Genomic DNA, 25,286 nt, shown 5'->3' with positions numbered 1-25,286 from the left:
AATTCCTTCTTTTTATTCTGTTTTAACTATCTACTATAGAAATTGGAGAGAATAAGTTTAGGAAGAATGGCCGGAAATTATTGAAAGTGATGGTAGATGTTTATGTATAGTGAGCCAAACCTTTAGAACAGCATTGTACAATATTAAATAAATAACATAATTTATACAAATGCAAACTGTAGCAAGAGAGCTTACACTCTACAGAAAGCTTATTCAAGAGAAGAGAACAGAGTAAGCAGAGAGTCATTTATGTGAATGAATAGTTCACCAAGCTGTCACTGGGTGTTTATAGAAAGAAAACCAAATAGCATGTCAGTTCACTCCCCCGGGATTCCACAAGTTAGACTTTATCCAGAGAGAAATCAGAACACACTAGCAGAAGTAACACATATGTGCAGTGTTTTGAGATCCATCACGGTGTGAATCACAGCTTTCTGAGAATCAGGCTTCACACTCTCTTTGAAATGTACCAGTGGCATAACTAGATGTTACTGGGTTCCACAGCAAATTAGTTTTAGGGCCCCCAATATATTCAGAAGTTGTTCTTTTTTACCAATATATGTTGTAATTAGGGCGTCATATGGCCCCCCTGTAGTCAGGGGTGCTTCGCCAATGAGGCGAGATGAGGCAGTCGCCTCAGACGGCAGTGCCCCACTGGGTACCAGGGGTGGCAAAAATGCCGCTCCTGGTACTTTTAGAGCCGAATTTCCGGTTTTCAAACCGGAAATTCAACTCTTCTAGCGCAGAGAGTGCAGTTGGGCTCTCTGCGCTAGTGTACTGGTCCTCTCTGCCACCCTCGTGGACCCCCTCAGGCGCAAAAAGGTAAGCGCATGGGGGAGGTGGGGCGGCAGCAACTGCTGCTGCCTCAGGCGGCGGAGGGGCCAGGATCGCCCCTGCCTGTAGTCACAGGGTCTGCTTCCTATGTAGTTACTCCCCTGAAATGTACATGGACTTAAAAGCATGGCTTACAATAATTAAAGGGGTTGTTCAACTTTAAAGGGATACTGTCATGGGAAAACATGTTCAAAACGCATCAGTTAATAGTGCTGCTCCAGCAGACTTCTGCACTAAAATCCAATTCTCAAAAGAGCAAACAGATTTTTTAATATTCAATTTTGAAGTCTGACATGGGGCTAGACATGTTGTCAGTTTCCCAACTGCCCCAGTCATGTGACTTGTGCCTGCACTTTAGGATGGAACTACTTTCTAGCAGGCTGTTATTTCTCATACTTAATGTAACTGAATCAGTCTCAGTGGGACTTTTACTATTGAGTGTTGTTCTTAGATCTCACAGGGAGCTGTTATCTTGTGTTAGGGAGCTGCTATCTGGTTATCTTCCCATTGTTCTTTTGTTAGGCTGCTGGGGGGGGAGGGGGTGATATTACTCCAACTTGCAGTACAGCAGTAAAGAGTGACTAAAGTTTATCAGAGCACAAGTCACATGACTGGGGTAAGATGGGAAACTGACAATATGTCTAGCCCCATGTCAGATTTCAAATTGAATATAAAAAAATCTGTTTGCTCTTTTGAAAATGGATTTCAGTGCAGAATGTTGCTGGAGCAGCACTATTAACTGATGCGTTTTGAAAAAAACATGTTTTCCCATGACAGTATCCCTTTAAGTTAAATTTTAGTATATTATAGAGTGGCCAATTCTAAGCAACTATTAATTTTTTATTTTTTATAGTTTTTTATTTATTTGACAGACTTTTCCCAGCTTTCAAATAGGGGGTCTGTATTCTCTGTAAGGCTACACATTTAGACGCCCATTTATCAATAGTCGAATTTCATGTGAATTTTTTTAAATTCGAATATACTCATAATTCGACTGGGAGGTTATTTAAGAGAAAATTTGAATGGTTAGTTTCCGATTAATGGTTCCGACCTGAAAATTCATACATATCAAATTATTCTCCTAAAAAAAACCTTAAATGTCAGGAAGGCTATTAACATCTCCAAATGGCTTACTGGACCTCTGCCATTGACTTGACATGGCAGACATGAACTTGGCAGGTTTTAGGTGGCAAATATTTGAATTAGGACTGTTTCCATGGTCGAGGTGTGATAAATCTCACATTCGAATTTACATCCAAATAGGCAGATTAAAATTTGAATGTGTGAAACTCAAAAATTCTAATTTGAATTTACTATTTGACCCTTGATAAATCTGCCCCTTATTGTTATTGCTACTTTTTATTACTTTTTATATTTCTATTCTGGCCCTCTCCTATTCATATTCCAGTCTCTAATTCAAATCATTGTATAGTTGCTAGGGTAACTTGGAGCATAGCAACCAGATTGATAAAATTGCAATCTGGAGAGCTGCTGAATAAAAAGTTAAATAACTCAAAAACCACAAATAATAAAAAAAGTGAAGACCAATTGCAAATTGTCTTAGAATATCACTCTCTACTTCATACTAATAGTTTATTTAAAGTTTTATTTAATGCCCCCTCTGTTTTTTTTTTTTTTATAGGTAGTGCATTGTTAGACTTGACTTTCTAGGTCCCACCAGGATACCTGACATCCATTACACCACTCTTAAAACAATAAGCAAATGCTAAATAATATTACAATTATAAAGGTCTGTGGAATCAGACAGGCCAGTGGTAGTAGGAGGAACAATATGTAGCATCAGCATTAATATATTCTCTGAACAACTTCAAGATAAATATGCATGGTTGACATACAAATAATTAACTCAATAATTCCAGCAGCACTCCGATATGTGAATCAATGATTATTTATTCATGCCATTAGCAGAGCGACGTTTCGGGATATTCCAGCCTTTTATCAAGCCTTGGGCTTGATAAAGGGCTGGAATAGCCCAAAACGTCGCTCTGCTAATGGCATGAATAAATAATCATTGATTCACATATCGGACTGCTGCTGGAATTATTGATTTACAGTGGAGTTTTTCCTTGGGCAGAGAGGAACACAGCTGTGCACCCGACGCTGCAAAAGGCGATTTAGTGTAAGTGTGGCACCTTACTGATTTGATCATACAAATAATTAAAGTACTTATGTATGTGAAATGATTTTCACGCTTTTCTGTTCATGCTGTCCCGCCCTGACTTGTTCCTGTTTATTTCATACTTTCTACATAAATTATATTGGCCCCAGTAATGCTTTGCCTCACCTTCAATGGAGTATAATTGCAAATGGTACAGAAGGGAATTTGAGGCAACTTGTACAGGAGGGAATTGTAATGTATGGTATCCAAAATCCAGAACAAACCCCAAGGTCCTGGCCTCCACTTACGCTTCCACCTATAGCAGCTGCCTTTGGCTTCGGGGGAGCCCTCTGCTACTCAGAAACAAAAACAGGCAAAGATCAGGACCAGAAAATAAGATGAAAATCACACCTAGGAAATAGACCTATGTTGGGCAATTAGTCAGTACAGTGTAGGAGGTTTTATAGCCAGACTAATGGCTTACACAGATCACCTGTGGCCAGATTGGAAACAGGTGAAACTAGCAATGCTTACCTGCATTTATAAAGCATAGCCATAGTAGTGAACCAGGGCAGTGTCGGACTGGCCAACCGGGATACCAGGAAAACTCCCGGTGGGCCCAGGTGTCAGTGGGCCTCTTGTTTCTAACTATTTGGCCTATTTCATGGTTATTCCCTATTTCTTTTTGGGAACTGAGAGGGTTAATAATGGAAGAATAGAGTACAGCAGTTATCCCCAACCAGTAGCTCCCGAGCAACATGTTGCTCTCCAACCCCTTGGATGTTGCTCTCAGTGTCCTCAAAGCAGGTGATTATTTTTGAATTTCTGGCTTGGAGGCAAGTTTTAATTGCATTAAAACTAAGTATAGTGCCAAGTAGAGCCTCCTGTAGGCTGCCAGTCCACAGAGGGGCTACCAAATAGCCAATCATAGCCCTTATCTGGCACCCCATGGGACTTTTACATGCTTGTGTTGCTCCCCAACTCTTTTTACATTTGCATGTGGCTCACGGGTAAAAAAGGCTGGGGACCCCTGGAGTAGAGTGTGTCGAGAAAAGAGACTAGGAGAATAAAGAGGTTGAGGAAGGAGAGGAGCTATTATATAATAGTTTGGAAAGAGGGCCCTCAGCGTAAGGTTTTCTGGTGGGCCCCTGGCATCCTAGTCCAACACTGAACCAGGGCCTTAGCTTTCTGCTCACATAGAGCAGTGGCAATGTAGACAGCACAGAAAAACCAGGTCCCCGGGTCAACTCCAGACAGGCTGTTATAAGAATTTGAGGCCACAATCCCTGCAGTCTGATTATCCAGTGCAGTTTCTGAAATGATTTCATTTAAGTATTTTCCAGCTGCATATTCATGTTTTCAATGAAGTTTGGAAAACTAAAACTCACTGAGTAATTCTGCTTATCTCTATTCCTAAGCTCCTTTCAGTTTATTTGATCTATTATTGTTTTATAGTATGTGAACGGTAGTTTTATAATGTGTGAGTTGTGCCTTATTAACAATATAATATCTTGTAATGTAATAAACACACCAGTGTATAAGAGGATGGCTAATAAACTCCACAGTAAAAAAAATCCTTTTATCCTTATTAAACCAATAGGCAGTCTCTTTACAAATGACAGTATAGGAGCACTGGCTATTATGGATTCCTTTGTTCAAAGCCAGCTATATAGGAGGTAGCCATCTGCTCATTAAAGCCATGCCAAACCTGGAACATAAGTATGCTAGACAAATGATCCAGAATAAAATCCACATGAATAGAAAAGTTAAAGGGGCAGAGACTTCCACAAGCAGATACAAAAGGCCCTTACTTCTGCCAAGAACCAGACACAAGATACTTATTATACATCTGCTAAGCAAGCTGCAGAAGCCTTTAGATGTATTTTTTCCCTTTTCCTTTATGTATTGAACATGACATCTGTTCGCCCCTCTTGCTTTAAGATGAGAGACACGGGTTGGCTCAGCAATGAAAAGTTCAGCTAAATATGTGCATATTAATATTGGATTATTGTCCTTAGTGAAATCATATTGTGGTGAAAACCATGAATGAAATCGGCACTTTCCAGTCGGAAGTGACGCACTAACTATCTGCTTTTAGATTTTTTTAAATTGTTATTGTGATTTTCCAAGAATTATCATCGCAGAGCTTCTTTGTAAGCACACACATAGCATGAAGATTCGCTGTAGTTCCTGTTGTGGTCATTATACAAAAAAAAAAATTGAGGGGTTATATTTTAAGATTTATTTTTTTAATCTTGCCCCTTTGTTAAATTAAACATAGTGGGGAAATTGTTTTGTTATATAAACTGATTTTTTTTTATTAGACCTATAGAATTTAGAGCATGATAGAAATAGGTTTCATGGTTTTCACTTTAGGGCATAATAGGTTTCTTATTCAGATTTATTTTTTAGCAACCTGCTGGGGGTTACTAGGCCTGGGGCAAACATGGCAGCTTTTATGATACCCCAGTGAAAGCTAGTTAGCACATATTTATAGTCTGATTTGATAATAGGCTTAACTGGTCTATAAAGGCAATAATGAATAAATATATCTCCAATATATTTTAATTAAAAAAAAAATGTACCGTTTTTATAATAAATCTGACTGTATGCAGTGAAATTCCCCCTTCATTTACTTGCTGCGGATAGGAATAGATGGTCCCTAACTGCTCTGCAGGGAAACAATCATACTTTCAAACGTCAGGGGGCAACCCCCACCTTACTTCCTAGAACTCGAGCAGCTGCACGCTGCGTCTGCATTCAACAGTCGTGTCACGTCGGATCAACACTGTGACTTCATCCAACAATGCATTCACTTACTTTATTTCCGTTGCTTTTTTTGTCACAGGCGTTTTGTCGCAGCGCGTTGGATCGCGCCAAAAACGTCTGTTTAGTCCTACTCTAATATTTGTGGTATGGTTTGTGCAAATCCAGCAAGTGGGCATGCCAAGGCCAAGCTTGTACTTATTAGTGGTGAGAAAACTTGTACATTGTTTAAACACAAATTTTGTAATTAAAATCATATTTTTTTCTGGTTAAAGAAAAACACACTTTGTCAGAATTAAGTAAAAAATAGAGAAAAATACCTCAGGAAGTTTCAGTGTTAAAGTGTCAAAAATTGTTATCCCTCAGAAGGTGAAGGCCAACAAAGTGTGCACAGGATGAATTTCCGGGGGCTTGCTTGGTCAAAAACATAATGAATGGATGCCATGGCTCGTTCATAACGCACATGCAAGTGACATGACGGGGAATGCACTGAATAATCTACGTCATTCTCATAAGGAGCACGCTAAGGGAACTAGCTTTTTATAAACATGGATGTGCCCCACCATACTGGGAGCTTGCTCAGTGGGAGACCTTCCCCTATCTAAAGCGCAGGCAACAATTTATAAGTAATAGGATAGGTGTCCTTTAACTGATGTTTCTCCCATCACTTCTCCCTCCTTTTCAGATCTTATAGTTCCTGTAGTAATAATTATTATGAAATAACAAGAAAGTCTGGAGAGTCTTTGCAAGTGTGTAGTTTTATTATCGCACTACATGTTTCGGACCCATCTGGTCCTTCCTCTGGTGCATGTTACATGCACCAGAGGAAGGACCAGATGGGTCCGAAACATCTAGTGCGATAATAAAACTACACACTTGCAAAGACTCTCCAGACTTTCTTGTTATTTCATGTTACTGAGGTGGAGATGGCTACTCCATTGGTCTGTGGAAGAGTCTGATTTACTAAAGCTACTGGTGGATCACTGAGGAATAAATTTCCAGTTTTCATTGTAATAATTATTAGCATGAAATACACGTCCACTGATCTTTAAAACAAAAACATATTCTGTTTTAAAAAGATCACGTGTCGGTGTTAATCCGGTCAACTAAAGGGATACTGTCATGGGAAAAAAATTCTTTTCAAAATGAATCAGTAAATAGTGCTGCTTCAGCAGAATTCTGCACTGAAATACATTTCTCAAAAGAGCAAACAGATTTTTTTTATATTCAATTTTGAAATCTTACATGGGGCTAGACATATTGTCAATTTCCCAGCTGCCCCAAGTCATGTAACTTGTGCTCTGATAAACTTCAATCACTCTTTACTGCTGTACTGCAAGTTGGAGTGATATCACCCCCTCCCTTTCCCCCCCAGCAGCCAAACAAAAGAACAATGGGAAGGTAACCAGATAGCAGCTCCCTAACACAAGATAACAGCTGCCTGGTAGATCTAAGAACAACACTCAATAGTAAAAACCCATGTCTCGCTGAGACACATTCAGTTACATTGAGAAGGAAAAATAGCAGCCTGCCAGAAAGCATTTCTCTCCTAAAGTGCAGGCACAAGTCACATGACTGGGGGCAGCTGGGAAATTGACAAAATGTCTAGCCCCATGTCAGATTTCAAAATTGAATATAAAAAAATCTGTTTGCTCTTTTGAGAAATGGATTTCGGTGCAGAATTCTGCTGGAGTAGCACTATTAACTGATGCGTTTTGAAAAAAAAACATGTTTTCCGACAACAGGATCCTTTAACCTTTACTAATCTGTGCTTTCATTCACTCTTTGGCCCACATCTCACCAAACACTTTTGCATCTGGTTTCTCTACATATATTGGATTCACAGCCTGACACTACTTTCAGTTCATATTGTTAACTCTGTAATCATTCCTCACATTCTCAGTACCTTATGTGCATGATATACTGTTTGTCTACCCAGGTTTAGTCTTCCATAACTCAACACTACTATATTATATTCAGCCACAACTGATCAAATTCCACATTCATCTACACTAGGACCCATGTTCTTTTGGTCTTGTTGGACATGCCCTACTGTTAGAAAAACTATTCTAGTTTTCCCTTTCTTAACTTTTGATTATTGGATGTCACTTTCAATTTGTTTCTTTCTGCTTCTCTACTTTTAATTCTTATTTTACACTTTCTATAATTGAGGGTATGAGAATTATTAATCTATATCCTGTAACAGTGCTAGCATTTAGAAATCATTTCATACCTAAATCTGAAAATCATACCTGTATACGTAACAGCAATTTACTTTTTTATAGGGTTCTTTTATGTGGCCAGTATCTGTGGTATGCAGTAATGGTGTTTACGATATCGAATCACTAACAGAAGCATTAAAGACAGGACCATATGGAAGATGTGTTTACGAATGTGACAATGATGTTGTCTCCAACCAGGTACATCTATTATTAAAATCTTCTTGTTTCTTATGCGCTAGACTTTGACTCAGAGGCCTTGGTTCATTGCAATCTTACTAGGATCTGGATCAAACAGTGTTCCCTGCTGTGACAGTAATTTTCCCCAGGGGTAGCATAGGGAGTCTCAAAACTCTTTTCCTGGCCAAAGGTCAATGTTGAACATTAACCCTACTTTTAAGCTGGTGTGACCATTACATTATAGGGCAACCTGACACCTAATGTATAGCCAAGCATCAGCCTCCGGCATCAAATTAGGTTTAAATATAAGTGTTTTGGAGTGAATTGCTAGGTCAGTTTATAATGCAGGTGCAATGCTAATGTTCATTTAAATACATCATATTGAAACATTGCTGTAAAATATATTGGCACTTAAAAATAGTTCAGCCACTACAAAATGACATAAAAGAGGAGATCTGTTGCAAACCACACAGGCTCTCTCTGCTTTCTGATTTCTGCCCCTATGACCAAACAAACTGGCCCTAATGGCCAAGCAAAAAAATTGGCGCATGGTGTAAATTGCAGTAATTGGGTGCAAAGCATGTGTTTTTTTGTGTTTGAACCATGTTCCATTCAGTTTGCTGCTTTGCTCCTTGAGGTATCAGTTGGGGAGTGCTGGTAATATCAAAGCTCTAAGGTGACCCTAGGGGCGCTTTGCCAATGAGGAGTGTTGAGGCTGTTGCCTCAGGCAAAAATGCTGCTCCTGGTACTTTAAGAGCAGAATTTCCAGTTTTCAAACCAGAAATTCGGCTCTTCTAGCGCAGAGAGCACAGTTGGGCTCTCTGCACTGGCATACTGGCCCTCTCTGCTGCCCTCGTGGACCCCCTGAACCCCCTCAGGCACAAAAAAGGTAAGTGCATGTGGGGGGCAGCAACTGCTGCTGCCTCAGGCGGCTGATCCCAAGACAAGCCTTAAGTACAGGGCTTCCCTTTGTCCCCAGAAGGGCAACAGAAGGTGCAGAGCACAGCTTGCACCTGCCAATTCTAGAAGATAGAAGTAGAAATGCTTTATGTATGGCTGCCAAGGGATTTAAAATCCCTTAGCTCTCTAGCAATTGCATCTTTATATTCTCAATAATGTCTTTTGGTTCTTCCATTACTGTGTTATTCTCATCCTTACTCGAAACATTCGTTTGTTTGTTTTTTGTTATTACTACCACTTCTGTTCTCTACAAATGTGGCACACTGCAGCATGGTAACTGATTTCTTCTAACGGAATAGGTCGTTAATATGGAGTTTGAGGGTGGGATGACTGCTGCATTTACTATGATGGCCTTCACGCATGCTCTAGGAGTAAGAACTACCACAATCTATGGATCTAAGGTAAATCTTCTTAATGGCTGCAAAGAAAGTGAAATGTTACCCTTCATAATTGTGGCCACACACAGTTACCAGGTTGTCAAATCACCTAGCAGGCAATCTTTATTGAGGGTTTTAAAACAAATCTTAATTTATTCACCTGAATGGTAAGCAGCTAAATAGCCCATAGCATTCATGAACATGGCCCATTCTGGGAACCTTCTTGAGGTCAAGGGACTAGTGATGGATCCCTATGGTTAAAAAATTACTTTAGACTTAGTTTAAGCACCATGGCAAATGGGATATTCTGCATGTGGTACAAGGGTGTGCCACAGACAATGCTTTTATTGTTTAATATAAAGGTAAGCAGCTAAAAAAAAAGCCCCACAAAGGTTCTCACCAAGAAAGCTACTGCAATTAATATCAGCTGCAAGAAGGTTTCTATAATACAATTCATATTTTTACTTGGACATATTGAAAGGGAAATGTTAAAAAATAAAGGTATAATGGGCATTTACTTTTCTGTATTACATTTCTGTAAGGATTATCACACACAAAACTCAGGCCCCTTGTAATACAATAATTCAGCTGGATAAACTAGCAGTTTTATGCCATATGATTTATCACTTGTGCAAACTACTGGATCTTTGTTTCTGAAGTGCCAAGCAGACAGTTACCCACAGGGTACAAGAGTGTTTAAGATTTTTGTAAATAAAATGCATAAATATAGGATTTATAGAAATATAGAAATATAGCTAATGATGGGCGAACTGCAACAAATTTTCGGCACAGGCAAATAAATTTGTGAAAATTCGCCAGCGAGAATTCGTCTGCGTCCAAACATTTTGGATGCGCATCTGAAAAGTCGCTTGCGTCAAAATTGTCATGTGTCAACACTATTCGGATGCCCATTGACTTTATCACCAGCATCAAAATTGACGCGGAAATTCGCAAATGTTTCGGAGAAATTCAGCCATCACTGAATATAGCATAACATTAATGACATTTACCTACACATTTACTTAAAGGCATTATTGATATATAGTAACCACATTGCTAATGCTCTGGTCTGACTCTGATATTTAGAATGAAGTCTACCACATTCAGACCTTTCATCAGTTTTGAAGCTCATAAAAACATCTGCTGTAACAGTGCAAACGCCATTAAACAACATTAATTATTAAAGTAGAATAAAATGTCTGATTCACAGAGTCATATTACCAATGGTATAATATATTGGGGCATGCACTGTAATATAGACTAACACTATGATGGTTTGCCAGGAGGAAATACCTACATTTTATTTTTTGGTTGAATTATGGACTATAATGTCTGGAGACTGTATCACCGTCATTGACCAAATCTCCTTTTTATATAAATCTTTGCTACAGGTAGAATGCAGTATAGTTTTCCATTAAAATCAGTTAAACTGACAGTTCGCTGGATCTCAATAACAAAACATAAATTGATTATTGTTTGATGGTTACTCCTATGTGAATTTGCATGGGCAAGCAAATTGACTTGAGATGTTGCCTAAACTACCCTTTCAGTCTGGGTCATATGGAATTAAAAATAGTGTATGACACAGACTTTAGCCATGTATGTGTTGGCCATTTTTTATGTTTATATATCCGTGATGGAATAATTCTAGTATTATCTATTTTTTCCACTCATTTCTAGATTATTTTTATTTATCAGGACTAAGCAGACTGGCAATCTGTGGGTTCTAGCAAATGCCAGAGGGGCTGCTATAAGGTGCCATAGAAAGTCAGTATTTAGTGGGCTGGTGGGGCTGATTGGGCCTCTCTGTAACTGAAATGACAGGGCCTAGTTTAATTCTCAGTTTGGACCTAGGACTTAGCCACGGGGTCTCTGACCCCTGTAACATTTTGCAGGCAATCCGCTCGCTCTCTCTCTGGTAGTTACTACTTCTAAACAGCCCACACAAAAATACCCTATGCAGTAACTAGGTACAATATGTAGTAACACACAACACCTCAGATATATAAAACTGCCTTGAAGCTCATGCAGGTAGCTACCACAAAAATCAGCAAATACACCTCTCCATATTGGTCTGCTGATGTTTTTTTTCCCTTCAAAATACATAAGACATATAAATTCCTGAATATAAGTAGTGATGGGCGAATTTGCGCCGTTTAGCTTCGCCGAAAAATTCGCGAATTTCGTGCGAAACGGCGAAAAATTTGCGAAACGGCGCCAGCGTCTCGTTTTTCGACGCCGGCGCCCGTTTTTGACGCCGGCGCACGTTTTTCGAAAAAAAAAATTTCCTGCGAATTTTCGCGGGCGTTTCGCGAATTTATTCGCTGGACGCGAATCGCGCAAATTCGCCGCAAATTCGCGCCTGGCGAATAAATTCACCCATCACTAAATATAAGCTCTAGCAGTGCACATTCAGAGAGAGATATTTACATTGAGCTTTCATGTGGGGTCCATAGTAGTGTTACCTATGTATAAGCATAAATCACACGTGAACTTGTGCTTGTTGTGCATTAATAATAGCACGATCATTCAATTCACTTTGGCTATTGACATCAACCTAAACCCATTCCAGAATTCCCTTGCATTGCTTGTATCTAATGCTAGTATTTTTCTGAATAATGTCAATGTGTGCTCAATTTTGCTTCCAGACTAGCATTTGCCCCTTTGGTGTGTAAATGAGCCCTCCAGAGCACAGTCTCCTAGCAGTTTAGTCTTGTAAGCAGCGCTACATAGATATTATTTGGCCAGAAGCAAATTGGCCATTTCAGCTGAATATCAGGGGGTCAGCACAAGGTCTTGAGTTCTGGTGGCCACATGTTGCATATTAATGAATCATCATGAGTGTGCCATATACATTATCAGTTAGATCAGTATAATGCCCTTTTGCCATAAATTACTGAATATTGACATTGTAGTAGTAAAAACAAACAGGTTCAGAGATATACTGTAAATTTATCCCATGATGTCTCTTTTTCACAGCTGGGCCCATTTCCTCATTCCATAAAAACAAATGCTTTTGTTTAGCTTTTTCTGTCTTTCAAATCATATAAATAATGTGTTTTGCTGTATCTTTGTTACTGGTACTCGAGCATTGATTTGCCCATCAGAACTCATTTGTCTTCTAAAAGGTACAGATAATATGAAACATGTACGTTATTTCAGTAGGTTTATATGGGTTTCCTCAGTGCACAGAAGGCCTCATGGATGGCTTTAATCTTGTTTTTTTTTTCCAAATATCCAGCCTTGATGTCATTAACCTCCCCTTATCTCATTACAGTGCCAGCCTCACTGTTTTGTGTAACAAAAGCCCCATTGGAAGAGCAGATGGAGATCTCTGTGATCTCATTCAGCCAGTCCTCCGAATGTCAGAGCAGTTCAACTGACGGGCTTGTTGGAAAACATCCTCTGACTTTGCATGTTGCTCAGTGTGGAACATATACCCTATTTCTATGCAGGATTTAACTTACATTTATTTACCCCTAAGGCTCATGTCACACGGGGCATTTTCTCCACTTTTCCCATGGGCCAAGAACCAATGGGAAATTAGGTTTCAATAATTTTTATTGAAAATTTTTTCCAGGAAAATAGCAATCATCATAATGAAATATCCTCAATATTAGTAAGATTTTTACATCAACATATAAACTTGACTGTTTTAATCAATGAGGCCTTAACAAATATAATTTGCTAACATATAAAGATACATAGATAAAAAGATAAAGTTGTCTATGTTTAATTATCTATTGTAGTTTCTTAAACTTATCTAATGCGTACTTTGCGTATTCTTACGCGTAATACTAAGTTGAATCAAAGAGTGTGAGTTGAAGTAACTTACGCATTACGCGTTAATTATGCGTAACATTTTATTTTTACACGTATGTTATTAATGCGTAATGCGTATTTATCATATGCTCCATTCTCGTATATCAATTTCTTGATTCTTTTATTTCTCTTGCGGAATTTAACTTAGTTTTAATACGCAGTGCGTATGCTGTAATTTACGCGTTAAATACGATTATGCGGAAGTTGGTGCAATTGATAGAGTTGATGCAATAAATGCGGATTTTCATGCGTACCTTCAACGACATACGCGTAAATGTCTAATTAGACCCAATTGAACTCAAACCTAAACAGGTTAATCAATGCTAATTAAGTCTTTAGAACCACCAATGGGAAATTAAATGTAGAATGGTTCCTATTTAAATCAATGGGAGACTGTTTCTGCCTGATTACGGTAGCAGTCAAAAACACCCTGTGATGGCCACAGGCCAAGGTGATCAAAGCCAAAGTTGATTGTTTAAGACAGAAAAACAGCAAGATGATCCAGTTCTGCTCATGTATCATGTGATCACCTGAATCACAAACTGCAGACCAGTTCCATCTTTTTCCCTTGCCCATTTATGCGTGGTTATCCATGTTACAATAGTATCTAAATGATCATCCTGTATCTTGGCCTTTGCCTTTTTCATATCACAAGAGCCTAACAATTAGGGACCTGGCCGGTAAAAATGATGGTTGATCAAAATGTTATTAATAGGAAAAAAAGATAAATACATAGGAAGGCTGGTATTTTTTCCAAGAAAAGGTGGCAACCCTACTAATAAAGGTAACAGATAAAGTGGGGGGAGGGGTGTGGGGCAAAAAAGCATAAAGGGTTCACAGGGCATCCTGTCCAATGAAACATTTCAGTATTTGTACAGAACCAGATCATGTTCATGAAGGCTTAGGGGTAACTCTAAGAGTAATGACACACGGGTGCCTTCGGGTGCACCATGCTTTTAAGTAGTCCCAAATTGCCAACTATTGCCTTAAGCTGGCCAATGGAGGATTCGTACCATTTTCGGACCGTGTGTGGAGAGTCCCGAAATTTTTCGTCCGACGGGGGATCGGTCTTTTGGTCGATCGGACAGGTTAAAAGATTTCTGTTGGCTGATCGTACGATTTTCAGAGAGAGACTGTCACCAGCTTTGGTCGGACATAACTTTTGTACGATTGCTGTCAGGGGCAGAACATCGGCTGATCTGTTCTTTTCTACTTTATTTGATCAGAATGGTTAACGGCAGGTCGGGAGATGGGGAAGTCCAATCGTACGATGATTCATACGATCGGATCTTTGCGTCTATGTCCAATTTGAAAATGATTCCCATGAGATAGTTAGCTGCAAATGTGGTATTACCTGACAAGCTTGCAGAAAGGCTTTTAGGCATATACAATGGAAGTAGGGTTGCCACCTGCCCGGGATTTTAATTTTAAAAATTAAGCTTGATCCCAATGTTATTAATAGGGGAAATGTGTAAAAAATATAGGAAGGCCGGTATTTTTTCAAGAAAAGGTGGCAACCCTAAATGTAAGTCGAGGGGGCAACTGGGGCTGCTATTGGGCTGCCTGAAAATTCAGTACTCAAAACTTGATCCAATGGGATTTTTAAACCTGCCGATAATCAGCTGCCCAATTTGGCCAGGTATCGGGTGGGAAAGCTCATCAGAGGGCCCCATACACTGGTCAATAAGATGCCGACTTAGCCTGTGTATGGCCACCTTAACCCGCACTGTGGTATACAAGCAGTATATTTAGTATAAGGCTGGGAGTTGTCGTTCAGTGCGCTGCAATACCTAAATCCCCATCTGACCTGGGATTTATTATAAATACACTTGAGCTGGCCTCATAATATATATAAAAAATATCCAACCAGTCTGCCAGTGAGCTGATCTGTCAGGTGGATGCAAGTTGACTATCTTATCTAAAGGTGGCCATACACTATAAGATCCGCTCGTTTAGCGAGCGGATCTTTTCCCCTGATATGCCACTAACGGCAGGGCTATATCAGGGGTAATCTGAACGTTCGGGCCTATGGCCGAACGATCGGATTATGATGAGCGCAATGGGCCCCGATGGGTCGGTCGGGAGAAAAATCAAACCTTCCCGATCAATATCATGTCCAGATATTGATCAGAAAGACCCGTCGGAAGGATCCATACACAGGCAAGATTAGCTGTCAAATTGGTCTAAACGACCAATATCGGCAGCATTATCTGCCCGTGTATGGCCACTCCTTGAGTCACTCAATTGTTGGTGAGATATGTGTTGTAGTTAAGCAACATCAAAAGGCCATAGGATGCATGTCACCGCTTTACAATCTGTAATGTAAATGATGATAATAAAACACAGAGTTTTGCGTTTGCAAATAGAGATCTTGTGACATTAAAGGGAAAGTTATTTTACTGGTCAGGAATACACACCTTCAATCCCCAAGGTCCTATTGAGGATTAAATTCAATATAAAGAGAATAATCCACCTTCTATCTTTTTCTCTTTACAGAGTGGTGCGTTATTCTTATGTCTCACACATGGATTCAGATATATTGCTATATAATATCTAGCAGATAAGATACAAAGCTAACACTGCTGGGTGGATACACTTTTACAAGAGAGATATATATATATATATATATATATTGTAACACACTGGAAAACAACTCCCTATTCAGATTGACTTTGTATCTCACAAACAGGGCTCCATAAATAGAAGTGGGAAAGGTTAGTGGGTGGCAGCTCCTTCCTTGACATGAAAAATGAAACAGTTGTTGTGCAGGCAGGTTAGACTTCTTTTTAACTCATTATATAGTCCCTGTTCATTTAGAACCATATGCTCTTGAGTGTAAGTATAAACTCTTATTAAAGAAGGCTCACGGTATGGATAATTATTAATGTTATGGCATGTAGCTTTTATGCAGTCGGGCTAGAATTGGATCTAAAAATCAAACATTGTAAACTTACTTAAAATACTTCTATGAACACCAAAGCAATTTCAGTTTTCTGAGACATTAGCCATTTTAGACTGCTAATACCAGACATTTGGCTAAACAGCTCTCTCACAGTTAACTGACTATATAGAAAGTGCAAACAAGTTGTATAGTAAGGGTTGCTGCCACGCTGTGCTAGCAGTTTGCTTGCTTCCCTTAAATGTACACAATATTTAAAAATAAGAAATTACTATGTACATTTTGGGACCTATTTAAGAATGTGTGTCTTAAAATAATGGTGATCAAATACACTGCACATCACTGTTGAATCCCCAGGCAACACTCTGTAAAAAAAAAACTGTGAATTTATCAGGCTGTCAAGCAGCACAAAAATTTTCCATGTAAAATGCAGCAGCCACCAGAAAATATGGGAAAAAAGAGCATACATTGCTGGTTTTACTCCATTTTTACTGCCAGAATTAGCTTGCTGTGATTTTTTCGTATTGACTTAAATGGATTACTTTATAACGATAATGCTATAAAATAACAGAGTAAAATACCATGCTTAGGTGGCATAAAAGAAAATAAATACCTTTATAAAGTTGCCATTCAGTTCACACTGCTTTTTACATTATTTTTCCAGTATAAAGCATTTTACACAGCGTGATAAATAAGCCCTTATTTGTACAAATAGGCAAAGTTTGACCTCTGCTGGAAATATTCAGAATTACAGGGCTGAAACCTGGAGGTAATTAGAATAGGTCAGATTTTACAAGCCTTATTCAGGAATTATTAGAGTAACAGATAGTTAAAAATTTTGTTCAGATATGCAATAATATATATTCTCAGTCACAGGCCTATTGCATAGTAATGGACAGTGTGTGGTGGAACCAGAAAATAGCAAAGGACAAACAGATATTGGTTTTAATAGCAATTGCATTTACAAATATCTTTCCAATCCCTGTAAATGTTTTAATATGCTTGCATATTGTACAAAATGTTATATTTGGGTTTTTGCCACTCATGCAAAACTAAGAATAAAGCTCACCATAGATTTAAGGAAGACTTAAGGCCATACACGTACAGATAATATTGTACAAAAAAAATTATCGTAAGATATTCGGTGTGTGTATGGTGTGTGTATGGTGGGAGACAAGGCAACCGATATTAGCAGAAGACTAGTCGATCGACCCAGACGGAAATTTTTTTTATTGGGTTCCTTTAAAGGCCCCTGAACAACGGGCATTGTTAGTGCTGAATCGTCAGATACAGGAAAAATTATATTGTTTCTACCTTTATATCTGACAATTCAACTCTACACGTGTGTATTGAAATGAACAATCTTTCCTGGAAAGATCTTTTCCAGGAAATATCATAATTGTAATTTCTATGGCCACCTTTTAGGGTAAGGACACACTAGCAGATTCAGGGAGATTAATTGCCCCGACGACAAATCGCCTCTTCTTCTGGGCGACAATCTCCCTGAACTGCCCTCCCCTACCTTCGGCCGGATATAATGAAAAATCGCCAGCGGGATGGCACTCGCGGCGCTTAGTTTTCCGAAGTTGCCTGAAGTTGCCTCACAAGGAACTTTGTGTGACTTTGGAAAATGAAGCGCCGCAAGTCAAGAGAGAGAGTCAAGAGAGAGTCAATAGTGAGTTTATTGTCGTTTCAAAATTTCAAGGGGTTGGTGAGCAACATGTTGCTCACAAGCTACTGTTTGGGGGATCACTGCTCTAGGACCATGGTGCTACACACAACATAGATGTACTGGACAACAGACGAAAAGTGCAAGTGCAAAAATATGCAACTCCTGCAAGACAGGACAGCATAGTGCAGGGACAAGACAAGACAGTGCACACTCAGCAGGTGCAATATGTTAAATAAATAATGCTAAACGTCAGATATGATGGGTGTATCATTGTGATATGATAGTAGTAAGAAAATGATAAAGAACATGATAACATGAGCAGGATGAGTGCCATCCCGCTGGCGATTTTTCATTACAGCCGGCGGGAAGGTAGGGGAAGGAAGTTCTGGGAGATTGTCTCCCCAAAGAAGAGTCGATTTGTCGCCCGGTGACTAATCTCCCCGAATCTGCCTGTGTGTCCTTACCCTTAAGATCTACTAGTCTGGCCAATTTAATAAGTGAATATTTGAATAACTAATTGCCACCTAATTGGTGAACCAAATTGGGCTGATCCAAACTTTAAGCCCCAAGACCATTAATCAGATCACAATTGGAATCTGTGCAGGGCAGTCACCAGCAGACTGCATACATGCATGATATGTTTCTTGGCTAATGGGATGTTCTTCCAGTAAAATCCATATCACAGTCATAAACATTACTGGATAATGACATGGTTCATCTGCCAGAATATTATTATGTTATTGACCAAGAACCAAGAATTTCCTTGATAACAAAGTATCATATATTTAATGGAACTGAGATGTTATCAAACAGCATGTGCAGTTAGGCTATGGACACAACAAAGCAATGAGCGCCAGAAATGCTAATACTAAGGCTAGGGACACACATGCGGATGTAGCAAGCGGTCTCGGCGCGGTCCGTGCTGTGTTTATCGGTGCAATATCGGTAGCGCATACATGTCGGCAAGTACCATGCTGAAACTACTCGCTACATCCACGTTTGTCCGCAGCCTTAGTATTAGCATTTCTGGTGCTCATTGCTTTGTTGTGAAAACATATGTGTAGGAGTTTCCTTGTAGAAATTCCCTGCTGGGGGAGAGTGCCAAAGCCTGCGGGGCAAGGCATGTAATTTGATAGCTGCTATCATATCCTGTTCTGTGTTTAGTTTTGCTCACAATCTCTGTTTGCACAGCCTTTTCCTCAAAGCCTTTTCCTCAACAGACACAGCACTATTCAAAACTGTAGTCCTTGTTTTGATTTTTTAAAACAGCTCAAACTTATAATGAAATTGAAAATGCAAACTCACATAATTTCCCTTTAACAGACAATTGTAATTAAAAGAAAATACAGAATTCTAAACTCAGGTTTATAGCCAAACCTCCATGGGCCCCCCAGAAAAAAAACAGGACCGAAAATGTATTAACCAGTTCGTCTGCAGGTGTTGTGATTAAAGTGAACAAGGTACTGTAGCTCCATCAGGGCTTCTTGATTATAGCTTGTGTTATGTTGGTAGCATTGCCCCCTTTGGAAGGATAAAAATGTACTCAACCTTTATTGAAATAAAAATAATCTGGCTAAAAGTTGAAGATGGTTTAAGTCTGGAATGTGCTTGATTAGTCACCTATTTCTGTTGGTCCTACAGTGGAAAAAAACAAACTTATAGCGTAGGTCTCTAAAGAAAAGTATAGAAAAATAAACCAAATTTGCCAATATTGTGGGCTCTTCAATTAAAGGGAGAGGTCTGCCATTTATGGGAGATGATGCAGATAAAAGGGCTGATGATGCCCCCCCATCCTAGTGGGACCTGGGAAATTTCCATTTTGCGTTAAAGTGATGGTGTCCCTAATTTTTTAAATAGGTCACTTTTAGTAAATTGATTTATATCACAGGGTAAAAATACAATCAGCAAGTGCCACACTAAACACTGTTTCTGTGGGTCTGAAACACACAAGAAATATTTTGCACTATTTAGATTTTTACAGAATGGCCTAACAGTTTGGTTGCTTACACAGAGACATATAAATATATATAGGTAGGAGCTGCGATTGTCCTTTAGGGATATAAATAAATATAAAACTGTTGTGAAAAGTATCTAATTTATTATCACTTAAATTAAGAAGTTTTTAAATTGGCTACACTGTTTTCATACAGTCTGGTCAGTATTATTTATTACTTATATAGTCACTGGTATATGATTCGTGAGCAAAATTACTCAATAGGGGCAAACAGACTACCCACGTGGTCCTTGACTGAGTTGCAGGTTCTTGGATGATTTGATCCGTGGCCAAGCGATAAGGAAAGTCAGTTCTACACACCAAATAGATTTGGCAACCTGAGCAAACAAGTGGACCTTTCAATATGTGAATTATACATGGCAATAATTTAAATACAAATGGGTGTTACAGTACTTGTATAAAGGAAGTTACTCATAGCTGTAGACAATATAATTCTTCTTCATACTCAAGCATGGCCTTTCATTGTATAGAAAGTTGTCAGACCAGAACTCTTGGCCTCCTGCTGGGAGCGTTCAGTTGATTGATTGTACAAAAATGTAAGAGCATTAAGTGAAGAAGTGACTGGAAAATGCCAAGCAGTGATCTGTCTGTGCTCAAAGCTGTGTACAAACAATTTGCTAATTTACCTTATTAAAGCAATACCGACACGTTCCTATAAAAATCACAGGAACATATCCATATCATAATTTTACATAATTTTTGTTGTGGTCCCACCTGTATATTATGTATAATATAGTTACCCAATTCTACATTTTCGCAAATCTTACTGAAAAATGTAAAATCTAGTGTACTGTAACACATTAGAGTCTTGGGCATTCTAGTAGGGATAGTTATATCCATGGCCCCCCATGGGATTTATGAGCAAGATGGCACATCAGCAATGGCCTCAGTAGGAAGGACATTTCGGAGTGGCCTTTGGTGCACTGTGGCTATTAAGAATATTAAATTTTTCACTGCCTCAAGTGAACCAATGAACCCTCAACCTGTGAGGATGGATTTAGGATCCCAACAGTCCTACATTCCTGGGCCACCTATCAATTGTTTATGTTCTCTCTGTTGTTACATTCCTGTTTATATGAATCACTATTACTTCTGAAAATATGGCATGGCACTATGATAGGGTTGCCAATTTGACAGTACTTTACCTCCTTGGTAAAAATATTGATTAATATCTAAAGCTATTAATGGAAAAATATAATATTAGAAAGGCAGGCAGTTTCTACTGTTGTTGGTTTTCAATTACGACTGTTGAGTTTCTTTATCTGCATTGTACCTGAAGGTATTTTTTTTTTCCCTTCCTTCTCCTGTTTTCCCATTGAGTCCTTTAAAAATAAACTGTCAATTGATTGGCTGGGCCAAATCACTTTGTAACCTGATACAAATTGCTCAAAGAAGTGATTGAAAACGTGAATGGAATGCAGGCAAGCTTGAGCACCTCAGGCAATGAAATACTTGCCAGCAAAACTGTTAATCATGCAAAACCTGATACAATGCAATCTATGACAGTAAGTACAGAGTTTAAATGTGAATAAATTCACCAAGGCTTTCCAATCTGGCTCCCATAGATCTTTAGGGCTCTTACACATGAGCGTTTTTACCTGTGTTCCGTTTTTCGGCGTTCAGCCGCAGGGGAGCGCAGGAATAGACGCATTTAATTATTTCAAATGGGGCTGTACTCACACAGGCGAATGTAGGCGCCGAACGCAGGAAAAATGCAGCATGTTGCGTCTCAACCTGCGTTCGGCGCCTACATGCGCCTGTGTGAGTACAGCCCCATTTGAAATAATTAAATGCGTCTATTCCTGCGCTCCCCTGCGGCTGAACGCTGAAAAACGGAATGCAGGGGAGCGCAGGTAAAAACGCTCATGTGTAAGAGCCCTTATGAAACAACAACTCCCAGCAACCTCTGTCAGCCAAACAAAAAAACAAAAATCCCAGCAGAGAAGGCAGCTATCAGGAATCATGTAATATTGAATAACATAACGTGTTTGCAAAGGCTACTACTGTAATGTTCTTTGCACTTGCCTTTTACGATGATTTCTGTATATAAAAGCCAATAATCTGATTGGAAATCAGATGAGAGAAAAAAACCTAAAAGCTGAAAGAAAATCAAATAAGAAATCTATGAAAGACAAACCAACTACATTTTAAATACTGCATATTGTGAACAATTCAATATTATATATATATGTCTGTGAGTGTTTCAGGCACCTATAGTTCAGATGTGTAGACCAGTTGTTTGGTGCACCCAAGATTGAAGAAGCACTCATATGGCCATGCATTAGTTATTTTTTTCTGCAGGCTGTAAGCTTCTACTGGGTGTAATAGTGAGGGTCACTAGTAAAAGACAGACCTCAGTGTTGTTGCCTTCTGGGAGCTCAGAAGATCACATCCCTTAAAATGCCTTGAGTGACATTGCCCAGAGGAGACACCAATTGTTTTGGTTACTTCAATCTTCATGAATAAATACACTTATCATAGCTCCAGGTGCAAAATCTGCTTCCCATTGTATTGCATGGGAATTATGCAGTCTCTGGACATAGGAACAAGGACGGGGTGTATAGTAAAATGTGGGCATTGGTGTTGCCTTGACATCCATACTCACCCTCCCTTTTAGAGTCGATGCTTTTTCACGGTGGAACCAACCTTGTGTATTTACTCTGTGATAATGCTGCAATGTGTATCAGTTTATAATATTAATCATAAAAATACTCCATCCGTAAGGGCACAAACAGAAACTGGACCCTTTCCTCTATTATTTTGCATTATGAATGACATCTTCTAGGTAGATTTTTAAACTGGTTCAGCAGCACCAACTATATACCAGACTACCAGTCTACCCAACGTTATTACTTTATCTTGCTTGTCTTCCTGTGGCAGATAGGGAAAACACATGACCATTTAGTGATGTTGTGCAGCGACAAATCATTTCCCATAGCGTCCTATTTAAACAAACATTTCAGTTTTGATTTAAATTGCTTTTTATATGTAATAATAAAACAATATTTTGTACTTTGTTAACTCAGCATAAATCCATATTGTTGGTACCACACCCCATATTGGAGTTTGTGTTTTTGTAGCCATTTCTATATTTACACTGAATATATACAGGCAGGTGAGTGCAGACCTCTCTCCATTGGGTAAATCATATGTTCGTGGATGGCAGCCAGGCAGATTTACCTGTCAGCCTGAGTTCAGCGGCGTAACTATAGAGGAAGCAGACCCTGCAGTCTCAGGGGGGCACAGGGAACAGGGTGCTCTGCTTCCTCTATAGTTAATAAGAAAACCCCCTCCTCCCCAGCCTCTCTCTAACCTGCAGTGAGGAAGGGGGACTCAAGTTGGCCCTGAGTGGGCGGAGTTGGGGGCGGGGGAGTGGGCTGAGTTGGGTGGGGTGGAGACAAGAGGAAGGGGATCGGAGCTGGGCCCCTCTGAAAAGATTTTTTGCATGGGGCCCTGGGGCACTCTAGTTACTCCACTGCCTGAGTGACAGATATTTCTTCTTTATTATATATATATATATATATATATATATATATATATATATATATATATTGTAGTTAATGTATTAAACGGATGCTTTAAATGCCTGTGATGTGTAATGGTCCAAGAATGTATGTTACATTTTTAATATCTTTTTACTCTTCCCACCAACATATTTCTAAATGCTGAACATGTACATACAAGTTCTTACATGCATTTCAACTCAACCTCTGTAGTCTAAGCCCTCTAGTCCTCTGTATTGATTAACTGTGCAGAAACATTATGCAATTATTATTATTATTATTATTAATAATAATAAAAACATGCACTTATTATAATTATACATGTTATTATAATACATGTATTTATAAAGTGCCAAAATATTCTAAACCACAATGCAGCAGTCTTACAGTTTGGTTTTTAATGACGTACATATTAACATTTTAGTTTGTATTAGGGTATGTGAATGGTGTGCAACAGTTGATGACACTTCTCCAATATCAGAAATACTATATCAATGGAAAATACAAGTGGCATCAACTGAAGCATGAACTGGTAACTGGTAGGGTTTGTGTACTGTTCAAATTAGGAGCTGAATGTATAGTTAGTTGTTTGCTTTGTTATTTTTTATCTTATTGTCTATAATTTGATACTGACTCACCTAGAATTTTTAGTTGAATAGTCCTCCTGTTGTGTTATAACTGCATTGCAGAGAAGCAGAAGGCATGACCTAATAGCCCAGGGAGGGTGGTATATGGGGAATGGTCAATTCAACAGTTCTGTGTAGCATGGACCTGCATATCATGGACATATAAATCCATATCACTGTACATATTCCTCTGTACTAAACATAAGTTCGCCAAAAGTCATAGGTAATAGTGACCCTTTCAAATGAATGTATTATGGTAATGTTCCAGCAGCAAGGATGTGGAGAATACAAATATTTGTACGATTTCACTAAAGCAGTAATGCGTTTCAAAGAATATTTTTCCACATAGAAGGACAAGTATGTTCATGCTTTAATACTTCTATGCATAAATTATAGCAGCTTGCCCTGCTGTTAAGGGAAAACCTATAATGCCAACCTAATTAAAATGAAAGAATCTAAGGAATCTGGGAAATAATTCACCATGGATTGTAAATAGGTCACCTCTGTTTACTTGAAAGGTGAATTTAATTTCTTCATAAGATGGAATAAGAATGGAATGTTTCCAAAACTGTTTATAATTTATGTTTTTCCATACTGGTTAATAATACAGATGTTATTATCTGCAGCCTGGGATATGGGGGTTTTTAGGTAAAGGGACTTTCTTTAAGGGGCAGATTTATCAAAGGTCGAAGTGAAAATTTGAACTTTGAATTTTCAAATTTTTGTTTTTGTCAAAACTCTCAAATTCGAATTGTGAATTATCCAAACTCGCTTCGAATCTTAATGCAATCTCTGGCCCTTTAAGAACTCGACAATTTGATTCGATTTTATTAATAAAGTTGGATTAGTTGAATTTCGAATTTAGAGGAGTTATAAAAAAACTCACATGAATTTGAAATTCGAACCTTGATAAATATGCCTCTAAGTGATTTGGATCACCATGCTAAATTATTAAAAATTAATTAAACATCCCAGGTATTTTTTTTTTGTCACTGATATATCTGTATGCTGGGTTAGTTATCCACAAGGCATTGACTACCATGTCCTAATACCCTTGGTTTTTTTTTGTTGATTCCCTATGGGCAAGCAAGTAGCTTTTGGCTGATCTCAGCATGCAGAAAAAAAGTATGCTAAGAATCAGCCCTATGCTGGCATCGGCCTTCTTCCTTGCCTGCACCTGGAAGCATTACATGGTTCCAGGTACAGGCAAAAAAAGAAGTTTGATGCCAGCATAGGGGCTGATTCTTGGCCTATGTTTTTCAGATGGCTGTGTTTCAGTAAAGTAGAAACTTGTC

At 38.8% G+C, this 25,286-nt stretch overlaps 1 protein-coding gene across 4 annotated transcripts in view; it reads left to right on the top strand.

Moving 5' to 3' along the window:
* The window catches only part of LOC108697669 (uncharacterized oxidoreductase YjhC), a 93,083-nt gene that overhangs the window by 55,688 nt on the left and 12,109 nt on the right, over positions 1-25,286 (top strand). For 3 of the 4 annotated variants that reach the window (XM_041571464.1, XM_041571465.1, XM_018227925.2), the window contains exons 13-14: positions 8,005-8,139; positions 9,378-9,479. In XM_041571464.1, the coding sequence (XP_041427398.1) occupies positions 8,005-8,139; positions 9,378-9,479 (237 nt within the window). Of the gene's footprint in view, positions 1-8,004; positions 8,140-9,377; positions 9,480-12,732; positions 13,140-25,286 lie in introns of those variants that run through there. The other variant, XM_018227926.2, reaches the window with a different exon arrangement.

The sequence above is a fragment of the Xenopus laevis genome, chromosome 7S, assembly GCF_017654675.1.
Source record: "Xenopus laevis strain J_2021 chromosome 7S, Xenopus_laevis_v10.1, whole genome shotgun sequence".
In the NCBI taxonomy this organism is placed as follows: domain Eukaryota; kingdom Metazoa; phylum Chordata; class Amphibia; order Anura; family Pipidae; genus Xenopus; species Xenopus laevis.
This window is presented reverse-complemented; position numbering and strand designations above follow the sequence as displayed.